The sequence below is a fragment of the Haliotis rubra genome, unplaced genomic scaffold (assembly GCF_003918875.1).
Source record: "Haliotis rubra isolate DU_JTF1 unplaced genomic scaffold, ASM391887v1 Scf1911, whole genome shotgun sequence".
NCBI classification, from domain to species: domain Eukaryota; kingdom Metazoa; phylum Mollusca; class Gastropoda; order Lepetellida; family Haliotidae; genus Haliotis; species Haliotis rubra.
In genome coordinates, this window is record NW_025765905.1 from 42,173 (window position 1) to 67,508 (window position 25,336).

General features: G+C 39.3%; 1 protein-coding gene across 1 annotated transcript in view; it reads left to right on the plus strand.

Annotated features, from left to right (window-relative positions):
* The first annotated feature begins 244 nt into the window (after positions 1 to 244).
* Positions 245 to 25,336, plus strand: part of LOC124274529 (sacsin-like) — a 29,824-nt gene continuing 4,732 nt past the window's right edge. The window contains exons 1-5 of the mRNA XM_046709892.1: positions 245 to 332; positions 6,912 to 6,965; positions 12,434 to 12,540; positions 16,124 to 16,249; positions 17,638 to 17,785. Coding sequence (XP_046565848.1) covers positions 6,956 to 6,965; positions 12,434 to 12,540; positions 16,124 to 16,249; positions 17,638 to 17,785 — 391 coding nt within the window. The 5' untranslated portion in view covers positions 245 to 332; positions 6,912 to 6,955. The remainder of the gene's footprint in view (positions 333 to 6,911; positions 6,966 to 12,433; positions 12,541 to 16,123; positions 16,250 to 17,637; positions 17,786 to 25,336) is intronic.

Sequence of the window (25,336 nt, forward strand, 5' to 3'; positions counted from 1 at the left end):
GTAGCAAGTCATGCATGAATACAGTTGAAAACTTTAGGCCTACATTAGCAAATGCTATCACTGTTAATCTTTTGATCGAAAGGTGTTTCCAATATCACACTACATACGCCTATGCCCGAACAAGGTGTTTTCAACGTATTTCTAAGTACAAAGGGCGCCTTCCATGAACCATGGGCGGCGTTCTGAGAAATCCAGAGTTAGATTATATCACGTGATAGCTGGGGTACATAACGATTGCTGGAGATGAACATAACTCAAAACCCGTTCCAAACGAAGCCTGTATCATGCATGCAGTTATCAGTAACGCTCCGAAACGATTGCGTGAACAGACGGTGAGTACATGAACGAATCTGAAATTCAGTTACTGTTGCTAAATGCGTAACTTTCGTTGTCACTGTCTTTCAAACAGCGCCTATTAATAATTATATTGATGTCAGTCTCCATGTCCCTGTTCGTGGTACAATACCGTATAATGACACAAAATATTCTGTCGTCCCGTAGATCATTCCATATTCTGAGCTCAAACAAACTGCTACTCCGGACCACTGCTGTCCCGACGGAAGATTTGAAGGCGTACATTTCAATGACCAACTGTAATTACTGTTTGCATTGTAGACATGCGCACAGGGGCTTGTATTGCTGAAAATAATACGTCCTGGGTCCTACAAGCGTACACTGATATCCATATACATATAAAGAAGGACCTTCTTTATATGACTATGGATATCAGTGTACGCTTGTAGGACCCAGGACGTATTATTTTCAGCAATACAAGCCCCTGTGGACATGCGTATAAAGAAAGGTGACGTTTTAACGTACTTCCTAGCCGAAACCTTTGATTTGATAATAAGTGACATCTTAAATTGACAATATGAGACTGAAGGACTATACAGAACTATAGATCTACCTTCCGAATTCAGGGGCGAGACTATACGCTGTGGTGGACAGAATCGATTATGTCACAACACGGGCTAAATATAGCAAACACTTCTGATTGGTTGAAGTAGTGGATCGGAATCTGAGTGACGCTTTGCACAGAGAACGCCCTCATAATGTTGTAGGGTATCAGTGTACTTTTGAAGACCGGCTAGGGAGCGACTCCTTTTACTTTATCTGATGGCTAAATGGATAAGGAAGAAGAAATATATATTTCAAACCCGTATTTTCAAGTATTTCGATACGAAAAATACCAGGCTCCCGAAGGCGCCGTCCATATTTCAAGACTATTTCTACAGTGACGCTTTGCATAGAGAACCCCTTATGTTGTAGAGTACCTATATACTTTTAACGAGGGTCTAGAGAGGGACCCTTTTTACTTTACTTGATGAACTGAGACTATTTCGATATGGGCTCGTCCAAATCTGCTACTCATTAGTCATTATTTCGTTTAACTTTTAAGGAGGGAAAGGGAGCGGCTCTTTATATGTTAATTCAGAGAATAAAGGTAATAAAGATGGATTTGAAAAATATTTATGAATTGAGAACTACAGCCACCAACAGCTCCATTTACTCGCGCGCACACACATCTGGTATATGAGAATGTATTTGTTTCTTTCAGTAATCAATAGTTAATAAATGTGTTACCTTTCTAAAGTACGTAGACCGCTTCCGTGGTGTAGTTGTTAGAGCGTCCGCCCGGAGAGCGGATGGTCGTGGGTTCGATCCCCGACCGTGTCATACCAAAAGACGTTAAAATATGGTATTAATGGTCCCTGCCTGGCCCTCGGCATTAACAATGGGTACGACAAGGACTGGTCGGCTCGGAGTTAGTATAATGTGTCTGAGTGGGGTATTCATGCTTCACTGCGACATGGTATCTCAGTGGGCTAGCACTATAAAACCAGCTTCAGTCTGAGCTAGTACAAGCAGCCGCACATACACATACACACGCATGCACGTCGTCATATGAACTCAATATTCTCAAGTACGACGTAAAACCCAATTTCACCTCACCTCACCTCTAAAGTACGTCGTTAACTCGTTTGTAACTTGCTTAATTTATGCCTGTCCCTCTCAATAAATAGCCGGACAGCAACTGGAGTTTATTTGGTGATTTGGTTTTGAACAGATTACAGAAGAACACGAAGAAGTGTCATCATTAGGCTTTGAGGCGTTGACGGGGCAGTGTGTATGGTTTACTCGCACATGCAGTGCGCGTTGGCTTGGGAAGGTTATCTCCCATGACAGACACTGAACTAGAAGGTTAATTAGGGTAACACCTACGGGTATAATGGAACAGTCCACTGTCCAGTGAGTAGAGTAGGGTGAGCCTGAAACAGGTTCGTTACTGAGAAGTTTGATTGTGTGTAAACATAACTTTGTTGTGATTAAATGATAATGTGTCTTCTCTTCGCAAAATGGTTTTTACTATCAGTTACTATCGAATATAAAAACAGATTTGTCACCGAGAGGTTTGATTGTGTTTATTGATGAAAACATAGTTTAATCATTCAAGAAAAGGTTTGGACACAGGTTATACAACTTAGAAAAGCCTTCTCCCAATAATTACAGAATCGATCTTACAACATTGTACACCAGTGACAGACATACACAAGGCAAGGATATGTAAAGCAGACGTTAACTGAGCAAACGTTTTGTCTGAGAGATAACATATGTACATATTTGAAAACATTCCGGTCTTCAGTAACTGAGAGACCTGCATTGCCATGTAAGATAAGATTACTATTTTTAACAATATTTTCTAAAGATTTAACAGTTAATATCTTTGAATAGTACACAGTGGACATTCGAGGAAGTAATGAAAAACATTCTCACATCCATGGTCACATTGACATGATGCGTCTTGTGTGCAAAACATAACTTCCTTATTCCATATGAATAATATTTAGGTGCACATTTTTCTTTCACGTGGCTATAAGATTTAAATGATGCAACAGGGTCGCAATTTCTAATAGCTAAGGGAATATTATTTCACATTGTAACTGCTATGCAATAAAATATGATGTTGAGTACCTCAGTCTTGAACATGGTTGGCTAAATTTATCTGAGTTTCTTAACTCATAACTTGTCCGGTTGCCTATACTACAGGCGGGAGTGAATCCTGAAAGAAAACTGGTGTTGTTCAATTTAGTAGAAAGTTTAATTTTTGAAATGCTCCAATCATTCTATATGTCAATTTGACAGTGCTTTCAATATGATGATGTCAACTCCCGTCAGACGAGAAGGTTAAACCCAGTTGTTTATGAAAATCAACTGTTTTTATATTGCAGGAATCAAATTTAAACTTAATGTCTTTTCGGCCATCTTTCAAAGTAAATAATATAGCCGACAGACAGACAGATAGACAGATAGATGAGGGATGCTACTTGATAAGGGAAGTTACTTAATAACAGTGTTAGGATCTGCACCAAACGTCGCATCTATTGCAATCTGGAAGCTGTCTATCCATAGATAAGTGTTCCTCTTCATCATATCATTTTCTAAATGAAAGCCATGGCTATTGCAGGTGACCATCATGCATTTAGTGATTCACTGTAATTGGTCGTTTGGACATCATTTATTGTATTTTTATGTGTTTCACGTAGCCACCAAATTCTGAACATGGGTAGGTCGGTCGGGAAAGAAAAACAAAACAAAACAAAAACAACACAACAACAAAAAAAAAAAAATAAAGACAAACTTATCTGAAGAGTGTTCTTGATTCTCATTTATTATATTTTTTAATACAACTTCTCGTGGACTTTGGACTTATGGCAGCGACTGATTTAGGTTCGAGTCAACGGTGTTGGAATGTAAAAAAAGACGTTTTTTTGCGGGGGTCGACAATACAAATAAGAAGGGTCGGTCGGGCGATGAGAAACACAGAAAATAAAAGTGCTCCCCTTTTTAAATAGCTGTAATTTCCACTGAAGTTATGGAAAATTGAAACAGAATTATTTCATATTTAAGTGATCCACAGCATATGATACGCGCCTCTTCAATGGAAATTTCTGCCTGAGATAAGGCTTGCCAATACTCAGGTTTACAAGTCCTATTTTACATGTGAATATCCTGTTTATTCAGGAGAACAGAAACAGTTTCCCATATGTATGTCATAATATATATGCATGATATCTAATCATGTTTGATGCCCGATTTAATCATGCACGACATGATATGAAGTTTAACATATGTTACATGTGACCACTTTCTAAATGACATTGTGTAATCATGATAGGAAAGAGCATGAATACAGTTACCCTCAGAGAAGCATGCGATATTGACATGGCTCGACCGATTCACTAAAGTTCTCTTTCTTTATGTTAGTTGGATTGTATTGGCTTATTACTTTTATGCTATTGAAGTTAATCAATGTTATATGACAAAGATATGTGTATTTTTTTATTGCATGTCTTTTTGTATGCAGGTTTACATCTTGCAAACAGGGTTCATATTTCTTTTCACAGTTGGTGTTTCTAACTTTATCAGTCGTTTTTCTTTTCTCATAAAGTCTATAAATGTTCTTTTTTTCTTTCCTACCGGCAGATCATGGTTGTAATCTGCCTTGTTATCTTATCCTTCTTTGTTCCTAACAACAATGACTTTTCCCCTTCATGTATCACAACTGAGTCACGGCTCCAGATAATAATTTTGACTCAAGAGTATTTCACTCCTCAAAATTAAAATTGAGGAGTAAAATACCATATGGAAATAAAAGGAGGAGTATTTCACAGGTTGCGTGGTTTATTACTTTTCCTTGCTAATTGAAACAGTTTTCCTTTAAAACAACTCGACGAGTTTCTTTTGGTTACTCATTCTTACTGCAGACGACAGGAAATAAATTACAGTGCGCGTTGACATAAATGTTTTCCTACGCTCGTTTAAGGCCATCACGTAATATACAGCAGCCCTAAAGCTGTATTATTACTGATACGGGCCGGAAACGTTGTGATAGTAACGCTCTTTAAGGGCAGGCTTTTAAACAAATTGTGAACCGAACGTGGATTAGAAATATTAACGGATATCAAACGGAAAAACTCGACAATCTTCGCTTCAATACAGACAACATCACTATTCGAGATGTGTGGGACTGAAACAATATTTTGACAGGTATGGTTCACGCATGTAAACAAAATCTGACTCGTATTCTGAGAAAGTTATACGTATCTTTCACTCATTGATTTGATTTTTTTATGCGTATATCTGAATTATCCGTAATTTACGCAGATACGCATCTTATCTGAAGCCCAGCTATTAGCTACGATACATAGCGTTCTCTAGTGAACATGACGCTGTTCATGTTAGTGAACGCTATCGAGATGTGCTAAATGGCAATAACTCAGTATCACATCACACGAATATGGATATTCTAAGTCAGTGCATCAATTCATTATTACATCAAAACGATTTGATTCATAGAAGCCTTGTAGATTCTAATAATAAATTTCTATTATTTTCTTATTTGTATCAACTGGCCACGAAACTAAACTAAGGTAATTTGTTAATATCCGAGATGGTTATCATTCAGAGATAGCTTGTTCTTATATTCACAACTTGTTACAATTATTAAGTACAACATTATGTATATATGTAAACTTATACATGTATTATGGAGCGGCTTGTTTGCCAATCCTTTGCTTTTTGTTTCCAAATAAAATATGTTTAAACCATATGCATGGCATATTTTTAACGGGGGACCGGCCAAAAAGCACCTTGGTTCAAAAGCCTCTCTTGACGAAAGCCCCTCCCTAATTTGAGCACCCCTGTGAAAAGACCCTTGATTCATGCATTTCATAAAAGAATGAACCTTTCTTATGGCTCTTATATTTATACTGTATTTTAAGTGGGAAAAAGTATTTTATATTTTATAAAGTATGAGGAACTTCTGTCATTACATATGTTATATAAAGTATATTAAGTATTTTATCATACCAATGTAAAGGAAATGGAGAAATGTGATAATTTCTTATTTGGAAAGTCTGCAACCTGGAAAGGAAACACAGCCAAACCCAGGCTTTCCCAAGGAGGAAATGGGTATATTGCCAAACAAACACATCATACCTATTCACTTTCGCATTCTCAGTAATATTAAACTATTTTAATAGCTGTTAGTAATTTATTCATTATTTTTAACCTTTGTGTCTAAATGCAATATAGTGTCTTGTAGGCCATATTGGCTGGATGTTGTACTCAATTTTATGTCTATATTCTATGATGCCTTTTATGATGTACATCATGTGACACTTTAGTAAATAATTTTCTTCCTATTACACTGGGATCAATGTATCTTGCAAAACTTAACTCTAACTGAGCTAATTTGCACAAGTATGAACCAGGTGTATATATTTTGGTGAAAAACATTTCACTAAAACTTGATCATGGAGTTAAAGACTACAAACAAACAAGAATTATTTGCTTATTACATATTAATTTATATAGTATTTAGGGTCATTAAATTATAAAGCAATTAAACGTTTCATGTCATTAATCATTTCTTGTCTTTAATCTTATTTTCCCAATTAATACATAGAGTGACGGGCTTTTCTCCAAGGGGCTTTTGGTCGAGGGGCTTTTGTACTGAGGGCCCTTTGACCTAGACCCTTTTTAACAATGCCAAAGTAAAATCACAATTTGCTAATTATTCCCTTCTTCCTTTTCAACATTCTTGACAAATCTTCACTTAATGCAGAAATACAGGAATCACACATATGTGAACCTGAGCCGTGAATAATGCATAAACTTTGGGCAGCACATATGGATACAAAATAAACATTTAAGCAGGAATATTTCAAACAATGTCCTCCCAATATATCCTACAAACTGGACTCAAGAATGTACATATAATAATATATGAACAAAAGCAAAGAAACTATCAGTGCCCAATGTGATAGTTGACTTGTGTGTAAAATTCACTGACTCAAAAAAGGTTTCTCGCCCAGGAGGTGATCCTTGCCCTCTTTTCAATATTTCAGTGGTGAGAAGTAAGCTGTGTTCCAGGTGAGAGGGAGGCGGCACCATGAGTCGGGGTAAGTTGACATCAGAGACCATATATGTATGGCTTCTGCTGACATATTCCATGTTGTGTATGGGATTATTAAGGCTGTACACTGATTCCAAGAGGTGTACATATTCTTCAAAGCTGTGTACAGTTTAAATGCTGCATGTGTGGTTATTTGAAGTCATGCTGATGTTTGGCTTCAACATGGCCGGCTAACACTGTCACCAAGGTGTCATTAGATGTCACGAGACGATATGCCAGCTGACACAACTGAGCGTGACGTGAGAGGGAGCTACAATCTTTAATGGTACCAAAGGATTTGGATTCCATTTCTGCATGTCAGGTAAAATTGTCACGTCAGTTGACCTTAAACGCACATTTCATTTATTTGAACCCGTAAACAGAATCAACCCCATTTGCCGTTGCTACATTTTAAAAACTCACTACGGTAATTATGTGTATACTATTATTAACTTTTGTACACAGAAATGTAAGAGCAGATTTTTTAAGCAACAACTTAGTTCCGTTCATATCCTAAAAACAACATGGAACCTACAGTTCTTTAGGCAACCAAACTGCATGCAATACAACAATTATTACTCCCTTGTTGTAATCCATGTTTTTTTATATAAACCTACACCTGTATGCCATCAGTCACTTTATGCTCAGTTGATGAATTTGTAACCGGCATAACAGGCATAGTGGTAACACCACTCTGACATTACCTGACAAAGGTTCCCATTTGACATTTCTCATGCCAGGGTAATTACACAAGTACATGTAGTCAGGTCTGATGTGGCAAATGTATTACGTGTTGTGTAATCTGCAGATGGAAACGCAACAAGAGAGGAATTATCAGATGAGATAAAAAAACAGTGATCCGAGGATTAACTGGTAATACACTGTGTTATTTTACACAGTGGATTTGTCACAACTTAGTATTTATATCTGCATATTTCTTACGCAGACCGAATACACCCATCTCCTTTGGTTCACTCCCATTATGACTACTCCCAGTTTGACTACCCATCCAAGACACAACCTGTTCCAGTCAAATGTTTATTAATTACTAGCTCTCTCCCCTCCATCAAGTAGACTGTTCCACCATAATAATATACAAAAACAAAACAATCATAGCTGTACTAGGTTCATACAATATGTATTCAGCTAATTATATAGGTCATTGCTGTGGAAGAGTTCAAGGGAATTTACAAAAACTGTTTTGCCACCCAGCCTGCAGCACGAACAAAGTCAATAGTCAAAGTCTGTCTTCTCTGGAGCTGATCCTGTAGATGGCAGACCGAGCATATAACTCTCTGTACTTCCTTTTCCTGGGTGGTGCATTTCACATTTCATAACGTGTCATAATGTCGTTTGATTGATTTAAACATATTTTATTCACAAATGTGAAAGGGATTGGGGACAAGTAATCCAACTTAAAATACCCGCTCCCCTAATATTTACATACAAACATTTTCAATTATATACATATTAGGAAAGAATAGAGAGAAGAGATAGGAAAGTTAAGTAGAGGAAGGGATACAACTCATGTGATCACACAAAACGTTTCGATTGATGAATAAAAGTTTGCACACCTTTAAAAACGTATTTATTCTGTTGAATGGTCATATCAGGACTTCCAAATAACATCAATGACAATGTGATTGGAGAGTCTCGATTTACAATACTTTTTAAATTTAACATTAATATTTCCCTTTGGATGTTGTACAGTTTACATTCTAATAGGAAGTGATGTACATTTTCACAAGTATTGTCACAGTAACAAGAAGCTGAATCTTTTATGTTGAAACGATACAGATCATAATTTAGCTGACTGGTCATATATCTCAACTTTGTGTGTATAATATTTAATTTTCTAATTCCAAACGAAAGTAATATGATGGAGCTACAGGTTGCTCGCACTTTAAGCAACGACTTGAAACTTTGTAATGAAGGTCGATTTCTTTCGGTATCAGAAATATTATTCCACATTCTTACAGTTGATGGAAAAAGGAATCATATGAAAGTCTTAACCTTGCAGAAGGTAGAATAATATTGCTAGCATTCCTAAGGTTATAATTAGATCTTGATCCAACACTATCTGGAGTATTATCTTTAAGTATACAGGGGCTAAATCATTTTGAATTTTGTAGAATAGACAAAGTTTTCTTCTTTTTCTTCGTTCATCCAGCCTTTCCCAGCCTGTCTCATAATATAGAATTTGACGTGAAGTATATCTAGGTAGACCATTATCTATTCTGGCAGCTTCTAACTGAAGTTCTCTAAGTTTTCTTTTCTGTTTTACAGTACAGCCATCCCATAATTCACAAGCATATTCAAAGTGTGGTCTGATAAATATCTTATAAATAGTATTGATTGTATTTCTGTTAAGTAAGTATAACAATTTCCGCATTGATGATATCATTTTGGAGCACGACTTGATAATTTGATTAGTATGACAAGACCATTTGCCTTTTGCTTCAAATGTTATTCCCGAGATGTTTATGATTGTTTACCAAATTGATTTGCTTTCCGTCAAAAAATAATTTCAATTCTTCAGTTTCATCAATCATGGAAAACAACACTGCTTCTGTTTTTTCAGGATTATATGAGACCAGCCAGTTTTTGCTCCAGCTATATAATATGTCTAAGTTGGTATTAAGAGAATTTTCGATTTCTTTAGTATTTTTCGATGATTTTCCAAGCGAGGTATCCTCAGCAAAAAGTCTTGTTACACAATCTAATTTATCAGCAATATCGTTAACATAGACCACGAACAAAAAGGGTCCCAATACTGATCCCTGGGGGGACGCCAGCTGTTAAGTACCTGGGCTTGGATATAGCTCCGTTTACAAAGACGTGTTGACTGCGATCACTTATGTAACTCGATATCCATTGCAAAAGCTGGCCTCTAATACCATACATCTCTAATTTACGTACAAGCCCTTTGTGCCACACACCACGATCAAAAGCTTTGGATACATCGCAAAATACCATACAATATTTTTTCTTTGTTGTCGAGAGATGTACAAATATGATGGTAAAGTTCAATTAATTGATGGACAGTTGAATGACCTGCTTGAAAGCCTGATTGGTACTTATATAAAAGTTTGTTAACAAGGAAATAGTTATACAAGTGTTTGTATACCACTCTTTCAAACAGTTTTCCTATGCAACTTATAAGAGAAATAGGTCTATAATTGGAAACAATAGAGTGATCACCTTTCTTAAACAGAGGCATGACATATGCACTTTTCCACATATTTGGATACACACTATATTGCAATGATAAGTTGAACAGTAAACACAGGGGCTTGGATATGGAATAAACGGTATTCTTTAATAATTTATGACTTATTCTATCCGGCCCTGAAGCTTTGTTTAACTGTAAACATTTTATAACATCAGATACTTCCTTCTCAGAAATTACTATTTTATCTAACTGCATATTGGTCCTTGAGGGAAAATGTGGTAATGGTACATCTTTATCATTCAAACGGAATTTGATTTGAAATATGTATTAAGTTTTCAGCTTTTTCCAAATCAGAAAATAGCGTTGGAAATTCATCAACAACATTCTGCTTGAGAGGAGGAATATGCGAAGTAGAGCCCGAGTTTTTAACAATATAACGTAATAATTTCCAATATGAAGATTTATTTTCAGAGTATAATTCCAAAAGTAGGCCATTAATATTAGAGTAGAAGTTTTCTTTCGCATAACATTTCATGTTGTTTACTCTATTTCTCTGATGTTTATAAGCTTTTTTGTCGCTCTCTTTTTTTGTTTTCTTGGCCTTTCTCCGTAATCGGTCTCTTTTACGGTATTCCCTCCTCAAATTAGAGTCATACCATGGTTTGTCATTTGGACGAATAGTTACTATTTTTGAAGGAATACAAATGTATTTGAAGGAATACAGCTGGTTAAACAACCAGCTGTTGTGGATTGCTCATTGTTGTCTTACTGGATGATTGTTTTCAAAGATTCGTGGACATTATGAAAATACTATCTCAGCTGACCAATGAGACTTCATGCCAATGCTAAAAAACTGTAACAAAGTTACGAGACCAGTTGAGAAACTATCACAAGTTATACATATTGTACAATATTACGATAGATTGTTAGAGGGCATGTGATATGGAACACATTTCTTTGTCAACTGTAGGTGGATGGGATATTGTTCCTTTATGTCAGAGATATATGAGTTGTAATTTACTATATTTGCATTTTGTTTTCATTCATTTGTTATAACATGGAACAGAATTAGGTTATGTTACATTATCTTTGGGAATTTCCTCAATGCAAGACAGATAACACTAAATTGTTGTTTCACAAGCCTTTTTGTTGTAGGCCTGTATGTCTACAATATTCACTGAGGTAATTTATGAAATGCTTGGATATTACAGTCATTTCACAGATTCATAGGGACGGTGGGGTAGCCAAGTGGTTAAAGCCTTCGCTCGTCACACCGAAGGCCCAGGTTCGATTCTCCACATGGGTACAATGTGTGAAACCCATTTCCGGTGTCCATTGCTGTGATATTGCTGTAATATTGCTAAAAGCAGCCTAAAATCATACTCAGTCAGTCTCAAATTCACTGAAAAAAGAAATCTGCTTACAACTTTTATGAAGTTCAAAAGTGCATAAAAGCAATATAATGGATTAATTATGCTAGGATTATATGCCTAAAATATCAAGTACACTGAATTCTGTTTACTTTCAAACCTAACACTTTTAATCACTTGAGGATGAAATTAAACTTCAAAATAGTTTATATTGTTATGAAAATACACACTTGATGGCCTCGTTTTACAACCAGTTAGTAAAATAACTGAAACATTAATTGGTCACAAGCATGACCACATTTTCCAATCAATTTCAAGATGGAACTGTATTTTATCTTTGTTGATCAATGTGAGGATATGCCCTTAAGCCATGAATTGTGGTTACACAGGGTTTTGGAGCAGAGGTCGTGAACCAGTCAAGATTTCTGCGATATCATTCGGGTACCCACTGGAAAAAAAATTAACAAAAGCAACAACCAGCTCTGGGGAATTGCTGTAGATTCCCCTTTTAAGCTGTGCACAGATTCCCAGAGGCATTCATGTTCATCTTGGTTGTGCACAGATTCCCAGTGGCAGACATGTTAATTGGGCTGTGCACAGATATGCCGACAGAAGACATGTTCATCTGGACTGTGCACAGATTGCCAACAACAGACATGTTAATTTGGGCAAAGCACAGATTACCAACAACAGACATATTGATCTGGGTTGTGCACAGTTTGCCAACAGCAGACATGTTAATTTGGGCAAAGCACAGATTGCCAACAGCAGACATATTGATCTGGGCTGTGCACAGTTTGCCAACAGCAGACATATTGATCTGGGCCGGGCACAGATTACCGACAGCAGACATGTTCATCTGGGCTGTGCACAGATTCCCAGGGGCAGACATATTGAAAAGCTTCACTGTCACAACACTTTCACTCTGTTTAGATTCTGACTCAGAGGATGATGGCTACACCTGCATGGAGCTACCAACCCTCATCAGGCAGCTTAAATCTGTGCTGGACCAGTACCCTGATGATGGACAGATACTCAAGGTAGGTCTATGCTGGACTACCACCCTGATAATGGACAGATACTCAAGGTGAGTCTGTGCTGGACCAGTACCCTGATGATGGACAGATACTCAAGGTGAGTCTGTGCTGGACCAGTACCCTGATGATGGACAGATACTCAAGGTGAGTCTATGTTGGACCAGTGCCCTGATGATGGACAGATACTCAAGGTGAGTCTATGTTGGACCAGTGCCCTGATGATGGACAGATACTCAAGGTGAGTCTATGTTGGACTAGTGCCCTGATGATGGACAGATACTCAAGGTGAGTCTATGTTGGACTAGTGCCCTGATGATGGACAGATACTCAAGGTGAGTCTATGTTGGACTAGTGCCCTGATGATGGACAGACACTCAAGGTGAGTCTATGTTGGACTAGTGCCCTGATGATGGACAGATACTCAAGGTGAGTCTATGTTGGACTAGTGCCCTGATGATGGACAGACACTCAAGGTGAGTCTGTGCTGGACCAGTACCCTGATGATGGACAGATACTCAAGGTGAGTCTGTGCTGGACCAGTACCCTGATGATGGACAGATACTCAAGGTGAGTCTGTGCTGGACCAGTACCCTGATGATGGACAGATACTCAAGGTGAGTCTGTGCTGGACCAGTACCCTGATGATGAACAGACACTCAAGGTGAGTCTCCGTGGACCAGTACCCTGATGATGGACAGATACTAAAGGTGAGTCTGTGTTGGACCAGTACTCTGATGATGGACAGACACTCAAGGTGAGTCTGTGTTGGACCAGTACCCTGATGATGGACAGATACTCAAGGTGAGTCTGTGCTGGACCAGTACCCTGATGATGGACAGATACTCAAGGTGAGTCTGTGCTGGACCAGTACCCTGATGATGGACAGATACTCAAGGTGAGTCTGTGCTGGACCAGTACCCTGATGATGAACAGACACTCAAGGTGAGTCTGTGCTGGACCAGTACCCTGATGATGAACAGATACTAAAGGTGAGTCTGTGTTGGACCAGTACCCTGATGATGGACAGATACTCAAGGTGAGTCTGTGTTGGACCAGTACTCTGATGATGGACAGATACTCAAGGTGAGTCTGTGTTGGACCAGTACTCTGATGATGGACAGACACTCAAGGTGAGTCTGTGTTGGACCAGTACCCTGATGATGGACTGATACTCAAGGTGAGTCTGTGCTGGACCAGTACCCTGATGATGGACAGATACTCAAGGTGAGTCTGTGCTGGACCAGTACCCTGATGATGAACAGACACTCAACGTGAGTCTCCGTGGACCAGTACCCTGATGATGGACAGATACTAAAGGTGAGTCTGTGTTGGACCAGTACTCTGATGATGGACAGACACTCAAGGTGAGTCTGTGTTGGACCAGTACCCTGATGATGGACAGATACTCAAGGTGAGTCTGTGCTGGACCAGTACCCTGATGATGGACAGATACTCAAGGTGAGTCTGTGCTGGACCAGTACCCTGATGATGGACAGATACTCAAGGTGAGTCTGTGCTGGACCAGTACCCTGATGATGAACAGACACTCAAGGTGAGTCTGTGCTGGACCAGTACCCTGATGCTGAACAGACACTCAAGGTGAGTCTCCGTGGACCAGTACCCTAATGATGGACAGATACTAAAGGTGAGTCTGTGTTGGACCAGTACTCTGATGATGGACAGATACTCAAGGTGAGTCTGTGTTGGACCAGTACCCTGATGATGGACAGACACTCAAGGTGAGTCTGTGCTGGACCAGTACTCTGATGATGGACAGATACTCAAGGTGAGTCTGTGTTGGACCAGTACTCTGATGATGGACAGACACTCAAGGTGAGTCTGTGTTGGACCAGTACCCTGATGATGGACAGATACTCAAGGTGAGTCTCCGTGGACCAGTACCCTGATGATGGACAGATACTAAAGGTGAGTCTCTGTTGGACCAGTACTCTGATGATGGACAGACACTCAAGGTGAGTCTGTGTTGGACCAGTACCCTGATGATGGACAGATACTCAAGGTGAGTCTGTGCTGGACCAGTACCCTGATGATGGACAGATACTCAAGGTGAGTCTGTGCTGGACCAGTACCCTGATGATGGACAGATACTCAAGGTGAGTCTGTGCTGGACCAGTACCCTGATGATGAACAGACACTCAAGGTGAGTCTGTGCTGGACCAGTACCCTGATGATGAACAGACACTCAAGGTGAGTCTCCGTGGACCAGTACCCTGATGATGGACAGATACTAAAGGTGAGTCTGTGTTGGACCAGTACTCTGATGATGGACAGATACTCAAGGTGAGTCTGTGTTGGACCAGTACTCTGATGATGGACAGATACTCAAGGTGAGTCTGTGTTGGACCAGTACTCTGATGATGGACAGACACTCAAGGTGAGTCTGTGTTGGACCAGTACTCTGATGATGGACTGATACTCAAGGTGAGTCTGTGCTGGACCAGTACCCTGATGATGGACAGATACTCAAGGTGAGTCTGTGCTGGACCAGTACCCTGATGATGGACAGATACTCAAGGTGAGTCTGTGCTGGACCAGTACCCTGATGATGGATTTATACTTAAGGTGAGTCTGTGCTGGACCAGTACCCTGATGATGAACAGACACTCAAGGTGAGTCTCCGTGGACCAGTACCCTGATGATGGACAGATACTAAAGGTGAGTCTGTGTTGGACCAGTACTCTGATGATGGACAGACACTCAAGGTGAGTCTGTCTTGGACCAGTACCCTGATGATGGACAGATACTCAAGGTGAGTCTGTGCTGGACCAGTACCCTGATGATGGACAGATACTCAAGGTGAGTCTGTGCTGGACCAGTACCCTGATGATGGACAGATACTCAAGGTGAGTCTGTGCTGGACCAGTACCCTGATGATGAACAGACACTCAAGGTGAGTCTGTGCTGGACCAGTACCCTGATGATGAACAGACACTCAAGGTGAGTCTCCGTGGACCAGTACCCTGATGATGGACAGATACTAAAGGTGATTCTGTGTTGGACCAGTACTCTGATGATGGACAGATACTCAAGGTGAGTCTGTGTTGGACCAGTACGCTGATGATGGACAGACACTCAAGGTGAGTCTGTGTTGGACCAGTACTCTGATGATGGACAGATACTCAAGGTGAGTCTGTGTTGGACCAGTACTCTGATGATGGACAGACACTCAAGGTGAGTCTGTGTTGGACCAGTACCCTGATGATGGACAGATACTCAAGGTGAGTCTGTGCTGGACCAGTACCCTGATGATGGACAGATACTCAAGGTGAGTCTGTGCTGGACCAGGACCCTCAAGGTAGGTGCGTGTTGGACCAGCTGGACCAGTGGCTAGATCTTGTAGGAAAAAGAGTCAATGACTGCCCTGTTTTAAGTTGATTTTGAATTCCATACCATTATTAATTAAATGTGACAAGAATCATATTATGACAATCAGTAAAGTGAAACAAGTTGATCAACAAACATATATAGAATCAAATTCAATACCTTGATATGGTGTGTCTGATCATAGTTTTTTATCAATGGCCATTGTTTAAATTCACATACCTGAAGCTTTTGTCTTCAACAGGAGCTGATCCAGAATGCTGAAGATGCAGATGCCACTGAGATGCGAATTCTGTATGACGCACGAGATATCCAGCCTGATGTTGATCCAAGGCTCCGCAAGAAGAGGCAGTACCTGGCCTCATTACAGGTTTCTATAGGCCATTATCTTAACAAACAAAATGTCTGACCCCATTATTTTTACACATAAACTGATAGATCAAGTGAGCTAATGTTGTGTGTAACAGAATATATCAGAATATATCAGAATATATCTGCTAACATGTCAGCTTATTAAGCATGATGAAATCTATTTCAGAGTGTACCTAATGCAGGAAAACTCATGCTGACCCATCGGTTAGCCAAGCCAAGCTCTACAGTAGTTCTACTGGCAATGAAGTCGTGCCAGCATATTTTTTAGTCATTAAAATGTCATCTGAGTATTGAGTATGCTTGGTTCATTTGTAAAAAGTAACTGTTTCTTAAAAGTGTCATGCCAAAGGCCCAAATTTGATTCCCCACATGGGTACAATGTGTGAAACCTATTTCTGGTGTCCATGGATGATATATTGCTGGGACATGGCAAAAAGTGGCATAAAAACTGTGTATGTGAACTGCTGCCTAATGTTCACAAGCAATGTACGATGCTACGTTTCAGGCCCCAGACGTATGTATGTACTATGCCTCGTTTCAGGCCCCAGCCGTGTATATTATCTATGCCTTGTTTCAGGCCCCAGCCGTGTATAGGATCTGTGTCTTGTTTCAGGCCCTAGCCGTGTATATGATCTATGCCTTGTTTCAGGCCCAAATGTTCACAAGTAATCTACTGTACTTTGTTTTAAGCCCGAAATGTTCACAAGTACTGTACTGTGCTGTGTTTCAGGCCCCAAATGTTCACAAGTACTGTACTGTGCTGTGTTTCAGGCCCCAAATGTTCACAAGTACTGTACTGTATTGTGTTTCAGGCCCCAAATGTTCACAAGTACTGTACTGTGCTGTGTTTCAGGCCCCAAATGTTCACAAGTACTGTACTGTGCTGTGTTTTAGGCCCCAAATGTTCATAAGTACTGTACTGTATTGTGTTTCAGGCCCCAAATGTTCACAAGTACTGTACTGTGCTGTGTTTCAGGCCCCAAATGTTCACAAGTACTGTACTGTATTGTGTTTCAGGCCCCAAATGTTCATAAGTACTGTACTGTGCTGTGTTTCAGGCCCCAAATGTTCACAAGTACTGTCCTGTGCTGTGTTTCAGGCCCCAAATGTTCACAAGTACTGTACTGTGCTGTGTTTCAGGCCCCAAATGTTCACAAGTACTGTCCTGTGCTGTGTTTCAGGCCCCAAATGTTCACAAGTACTGTCCTGTGCTGTGTTTCAGGCCCCAAATGTTCACAAGTACTGTACTGTGCTGTGTTTCAGGCTCCAAATGTTCACAAGTACTGTACTGTGCTGTGTTTCAGGCCCCAAATGTTCACAAGTACTGTACTGTGCTGTGTTTCAGGCCCCAAATGTTCACAAGTACTGTCCTGTGCTGTGTTTCAGGCTCCAGCCCTATGTGTGTACAACAATGCCTTGTTCACAGAAAAGGACTGGTGTGGAATCAAGATGTTACACAACAGTGTAAAGGAGGAGGAACCACTCAAAGTTGGACGCTTTGGGTTAGGGTTTAAGTCCGTGTTCCATGTAACAGGTGAGTCTGCCATATGTAGCTCCTTGTCTTCATAAACTAATGAAGGTAATATGAGCAATAACAACTGATAGAAGTATACACAATATGTGTTTGTGATGTGTCATGTATGAGCAATAACAACTGATAGAAGTATACACAATATGTGTTTGTGATGTGTCATGCATGAGCTATAACAACTGATAGAAGTATACACAATATGTGTTTGTGATGTGTCATGTATGACCAATAACAACTGATAGAAGTATAAACAAAATGTGTTTGTGATGTGTCATGTATGAGCAATAACAACTGATAGATGCACAATATGTGTTTGTGATGTGTCATGTATGAGCAATAACAACTGATAGAAGTATACACAAAATGTGTTTGTGATGTGTCATGTATGACCAATAACAACTGATAGAAGTATACACAATATATGTTTGTGATGTGTCATGTATGAGCTATAACAACTGATAGAAGTATACACAATATGTGTTTGTGATGTGTCATGCATGAGCTATAACAACTGATAGAAGTATACACAATATGTGTTTGTGATGTGTCATGTATGAGCAATAACAACTGATAGAAGTATACACAATATGTGTTTGTGATGTGTCATGCATGAGCTATAACAACTGATAGAAGTATACACAATATGTGTTTGTGATGTGTCATGTATGAGCAATAACAACTGATAGAAGCATGCACAATATGTGTTTGTGATGTGTCATGTATGAGCAATAACAACTGATAGAAGTATACACAATATGTGTTTGTGATGTGTCATGTATGAGCAATAACAACTGATAGAAGTATACACAATATATGTTTGTGATGTGTCATGTATGAGCTATAACAACTGATAGAAGTATACACAATATGTGTTTGTGATGTGTCATGCATGAGCTATAACAACTGATAGAAGTATACACAATATGTGTTTGTGATGTGTCATGTATGAGCAATAACAACTGATAGAAGTATACACAATATATGTTTGTGATGTGTCATGTATGAGCTATAACAACTGATAGAAGTATACACAATATGTGTTTGTGATGTGTCATGCATGAGCTATAACAACTGATAGAAGTATACACAATATGTGTTTGTGATGTGTCATGTATGAGCAATAACAACTGATAGAAGTATACACAATATGTGTTTGTGATGTGTCATGCATGAGCTATAACAACTGATAGAAGTATACACAATATGTGTTTGTGATGTGTCATGTATGAGCAATAACAACTGATAGAAGCATGCACAATATGTGTTTGTGATGTGTCATGTATGAGCAATAACAACTGATAGAAGTATACACAATATGTGTTTGTGATGTGTCATGCATGAGCTATAACAACTGATAGAAGTATACACAATATGTGTTTGTGATGTGTCATGTATGAGCAATAACAACTGATAGAAGTATACACAATATATGTTTGTGATGTGTCATGTATGACCAATAACAACTGATAGAAGTATACACAATATCTGTTTGTGATGTGTCATGTATGAGCAATAACAACTGATAGAAGTATACACAATATATGTTTGTGATGTGTCATGCATGAGCTATAACAACTGATAGAAGCATGCACAATATCTGTTTGTGATGTGTCATGTATGAGCAATAACAACTGATAGAAGTATACACAATATCTGTTTGTGATGTGTCATGTATGAGCTATAACAACTGATAGAAGCATGCACAATATGTGTTTGTGATGTGTCATGTATGAGCAATAACAACTGATAGAAGTATACACAATATGTGTTTGTGATGTGTCATGTATGAGCAATAACAACTGATAGAAGTATACACAATATGTGTTTGTGATGTGTCATGTATGACCAATAACAACTGATAGATGCACAATATGTGTTTGTGATGTGAGTGTCATGTAGCTATTATGATAAGGGGTCCAAGTGATTGTTCCGGTGAAACACCTTATCTAACTGGCGTGCTGGTCTGCTTGGGGGAATTAACTCAGCAAAAGAGTCCGAAGTCACAAGAAGCTAATCACACTTTTATTTACAAGAACGGAGTAACATGGGGTGGCCACAGAGAGTCGGTACAACCCTCTGGGCTGAGGGCTAGAGCTGACCTGTGTTGGGAGTCTAAACCCTACTGATGGACAAATGAACATAGAGACATTTTATCTACAATTAAAACAATAAAGAGATTATGATTGGTTGACTGATACAAAAAATGGGTGTAACCTACATTAGCCTATCAAATACAGAATATACTAAATGGGGTGGGTCCTTCAATGACCAGACAGGGCAATCACTCTTAATCCTTGTTAATCCTAGTTTAACTGGCACTAATCTCGATGGCACTTTTACTGGATGCTTGGATGCTTACCCTGGGCTACAGATCTCAATGAGCCTAATCTGATGTGTCAATTACAGGTGCTTGGATTACAATAGATGCATTTAATCGTCTGGTCATAACTCTGAATTATGAAAGGGTTGCTAACAGCTTGAGTCCTCAATACCTTAGGCTAGGATTTTATCTTGGATATCTGTGAAATTGTGTAGCCGTAATTTATACCTTTTTCAATAGTATGTCTGTGAGATGAGTTTTACAACTTTTGACTGGAGTCTTTCTCTAAGCTATTACTAATATTCTATATTTATATTTTCCTAATATCTGAATCCTAATATATTGCTTGTAGTGGTAATAATGAATAATGAATTTTGTATGAATTGTTATCCCATGATATAGCAGCCTACGAACTTCTGATGAAATCAGCTTCAACTTGTGGCAGACATTCCTACTCCATTTTGTTAAAGTGAGTTTGAGTTTGTTCACATCAAACATCACCTTGTGCAATCACTATAATCTAGCAAAAATACCAATAATAATAACAGTCACATTAGAAACATACAGTAAACTATTGAAATCTACTAAACCTTGGATGCCTGTGCCTATAAGAACAACACAATATTAGAACAGATAAAAATGGTGAGTAGGTACTAGAGGGCTACTTACCTGCTGGTTAATTTCAAGAAAAAACTACAGTTGCCATTCAGTGATTAGCCTAAGGCAAACTTCAGTGCTCGGCAAGAGAAAACGACTTTGTCAGTGGAGACCTCAAATTTGCAATTAAATATCACTAGACAAGATTATTTACCTTTTTAGTTTAATTTTGTTTTGCTAGGCATAGTATTATATGCAGGGATTAAGATTACTGTATATTTGTTTGTCCCCTAATGCGGAAATCATAAGCAATCAGCTGTGGACACATTCCCCCGATCTACCTGTGATTCAGTTAAAACCAATGATATACCGAAATGAATTCTGAAGCAGTGATTGGAAAAAATATAGTATCTGAAACTATTATTTTACCAAGAGAAACATTACAGAATTGTGTAATTTTAATTGCAGGTTTCCTTCTATAAATGTAAAATATTTATAATCATAACTAAGCTTGTGCGGTGTATTACCGGATAGTTTATATGCATGGGACAGTCTGACCTGTCAACAGTATGTTGACATGTTTGATCGTCCAGCTACAACAAATATCACAATTAGTGAAAACAAATATATATGTACACATCTATTTTCTATCAACTACACTTCATTCCGAGGCATGTGTAGATGCTATATGATTGCGACTGCTGTGAATAATTCGGACCGAGTTATAGGTATCAGTGGACCACATGATTTCACCACAGTTATTATTGAATGACATTTTGGGTAAAATTAATAAACTACATTTAAAAAAAGTCCAAATATGCAAAGAACATGTTTTATTACAAGATAGTGTTATCCCAATTCTGATTTGTTGACACTTTATAGACCGCACAGGACACACAGAGCTTACAGATCACAGGAGCACTCATTTCAACTCAGACCATAGAGTCTGTTCTCAGTGCGGCTGACCAGTCAGCAGGATGCACAGCTCAGATTGTACACTGACTTCTACTGATATCTTGACTTAAGATGCTGCCGCCATCATATTGTATGATAGAATTGGAGCTGTCATTAGGCTATCCGCTTAAACCCTCGAAATTCAACTCAGCCAGGTACAGTCCTTCGCCAATAAGGTCGCGAGCCCCTGGAGTTTGTTTCCTGACTCCATACCACCAATGACAGATCATGAAGAATATGCGATTCCAAGTTCTGAAGCTCCATTATTTAAGACCATGCATGGAAACTTAAGTTAGCAGTCTTCATTTACAGCCCATGATACTTATGGATCGTGAACCATGTAAAGTATCAACTCTTTGAAGTATCCGGTCATCTGGGATGCTCACATTACATGTGAAGACTCATATACAGATGACAACCAAGAGAGTTACTGTTTGAAATCTCCGTTACTGGACAGGCATTTCCAGTGATTTGCTGTAAAAGTTTGTATGATTGATAAACATCATTCAAGGGCTCAACTATTTGTATATTTCTGATGTGAGAAAGATGCTTCACAGAGGTTGATGCTGCTGAAGACCTGTCTTCTGTGAAGTTGGAGATTGCCGGCAACACATCCCAAATGGTACACGGGTAGTTAGATAGGGACCCCCCAAAATATGTATGCCCATTTCCTATTACATGCTTTTTAAATATAGGGTAGGTGGGTCGGTTTTATCTTTTTGTTTTTACTTTTTTTTAGTAGTACCAGGTGGGCACCTGAGAATGTCTTCAAGGATACCATCATCATGTTGTCAGAATGTATTTGTGATGAGTTCATTTGGTAGTTTCTATACCAACTATCATTATTTATGTTATATTATTTGTCGGTTTGTCGGTGAGAGCCCATTTAATTACGTCCATTTTAGCCCTACATGCACGAAAAACGCTGAAATACTGGGTTTGGTTTAGAAATATTCGAGAGTTGAAATGCATGATTTTTGACTTACTTGGTTAAAAATAGATTTAGAGATTGGTGCTGGGTTAGGATTAGGGTGATGGGGTTACCGAGGAAGTGATGACTTTGTACGGGGGGTTGCCTAGCATGAGCGAATGTTGACTCACCAGACCGTTGGTGGAGTTGGGATATTAATACCGCCCGTGCGGCGAATATATACCAGCGGTCGAACGTTGAAGATCGAGAACGGCGGAACGCGCCGGGGACTTTAGAACGGAAATTCACCAAAAGACACCGGAACAGGAGTAGATCGCTGAAGGACACTAGGAAGTAAGCCAAAGATGTCAACCCAGGACAGCCCGGCAAGATAGCTTCCGGACTTAAGTCAGATGGTTCCACAGTCATCACGGCAACAATAACTAGGACACATACGCCTGTTGAAGATGAATACCAGTCTGGTAGGTATTCAGGGGAATGGTGGGCATCGTTTTGCCCTACTTTACGAAAATTTGGGAACTATCATGGCGACAGCCAGTGGATTCTCTAGGTGTCAAGAGACCATCAGAGACCACCCTTGATGCCATGGAAGATCATGGCGATAACCAACAGTGAGTTCTAGGTAGTGTCAGAATGCGGGTCCATGGGGATCAAAGAGACCCCAGCGATGCCATGGAAGATCCGCGATGATAACCAGTGGATTCTTTCTGAAATGCTCAAAGAGAGCTCACGTCAAGAAACCTTGCTGATGTCATAGCCAGTGGGGCATTATTAACCGGGGATCCCAGGTTTTCAGCGATGATGATATAGATATAAGAAGCTCTTAGACAAAGCTATTGTCGTTCTTCAAGAAGGTTTCTTCTCTGTTTTCCGTGACTGAAGGTTAAGCAGAACTCAAAGATGATCCCCTCATCAATCTGAAGGTCTCTTCCGGGGCTCACCCCACCAAGAGATGTACATCCAAGTTTCAGATGGGTCCATGGAATCTGGGCAGAGGTGCTGCGGGGACCTCTGATCTTCACTGAATTTTTGGTCCTCTTCTATGCCTATCATGGACTATCATTAGAGGACTGTCAGTGCAGAGTTCTATCAGTTGCTCTATGGCTAATAATTATGGTGGCATCCGGTTGCTAGCATGCAGAGATCATGCATATTGTGACCATTTCCTGTTTAAATTTGTCAGCATGGCGTTCTTTGGACAGCACACTTTATCTGAAGTTTCTGTAGTCAGGTTTCTAAGAGCATCCAAAGGTGGGCTGTGGAAAGGTACAGAATTACAGAGGGCCATATCCTGGCACTCTATCAGGTATCATTATTCCCTCAGGCCCCAGAGATGCTGTGGGGTCATCTATACCAGGGATGCAGTTCCCAGAATCACCTGCCTCCTGGAGCAATGATTCATGGCCTAATGGGGTGCTCTGTCCAAATTCTGGATCAACATTTCAGATGTCATCTACATCTCAGTTCCTTCAGACGGGTCGTCCACATCCGAAACATTCAAGCTGTCTGCCTAGGTCTATTGTAACACATGGTGGTGGGCCCTGACAATGTCCACGGTCTTCGTCAGGGTTCTGTCCTATCCATGCTTCTCCACCAGATGAGAACAGTATGAACAAGAGAGCAGTGGGTTCCTAGGAGATTTAGAATGCCGTCATATCAAAGCATATACTCTCTGGGAATAAGAAGCTGATCTTATTAGCCATCCTGGTTTTGTGATTTGTAGGACTGTTGCACTCTGCAATATTCCCAACTCAGTATAGGTGTATAGAAATAAAATTTGCGTCCAACAGTTAAGCCAACCCTATGGTCTGGTAAAATTTAAATTCACCAAGTCTTAAAATCTATTTTTCAAACTGAGCATTACATTTTAGATTTCTGACAATTTACTGTTTGAACATTGAACTATCATATCGCAAGCTCAAAGTTGACATACTCAAGCAGAGGTACCTATCAATGCGAGGAGTAAATACATGTCTGAGGGTCATTAAATTATTCTATTGTAACAGATTGTATTTTCCAACTTGTATTGTCACCAGGTCTGGTTCAATAAAACCATTTGGGGCTGATAGGTAGCGTTTTGAAGTCCACCGAAAGCCGGATGTGCTGTGTTTTTGAGCTTATTTACATACTGCTGCCATTTATCTAAACTGTATACTCACACCGAAATCAAGAACTTCTCATGGTACTATGGACAATGCCTACGGTACGTTGCCTATAATAAGCGTTGGAAGAACCCACCTCAAGAATGTATTGGGCCTATGATGAAACTTAGGGACGCCGTTCATAATTTATGTCTGAGGAATAAGATGATGGTGTAAAAGGAGGAAGCATGTACAATGTGAATGATACCCACTTAGAAGTTTATTTCTGCACAAAGATAAGTGACCCCCTACATGTCATGTACAAAATCATGTCACTATGCTGAAGTTTGCATGTATCAAGTCAAAAACTGGATTTGGAAAGAAACATGAATCTTTCCAAGCATTCAACAAATTGGTTTCAATCTAACAGGTAAACAGAACATATTTTGTCCAACTTACAGTTAATCAAATGTAGGTGCCAAATCATTTGGACAGAAATGGAAAGAGTTCCTACTGAACATGATCAATGTGTCTCATGTTTTGATTATTTGATAAGAGCTTCCTTTTAGTAAGCGTGAGGACAGACTACTGATTAGTAGCAATCGTTAGGAGGCAGTTGCTTGGAATTACAAAACTGCAGATTATAGTAGCAATTGTTAGAGCCGGTTGCT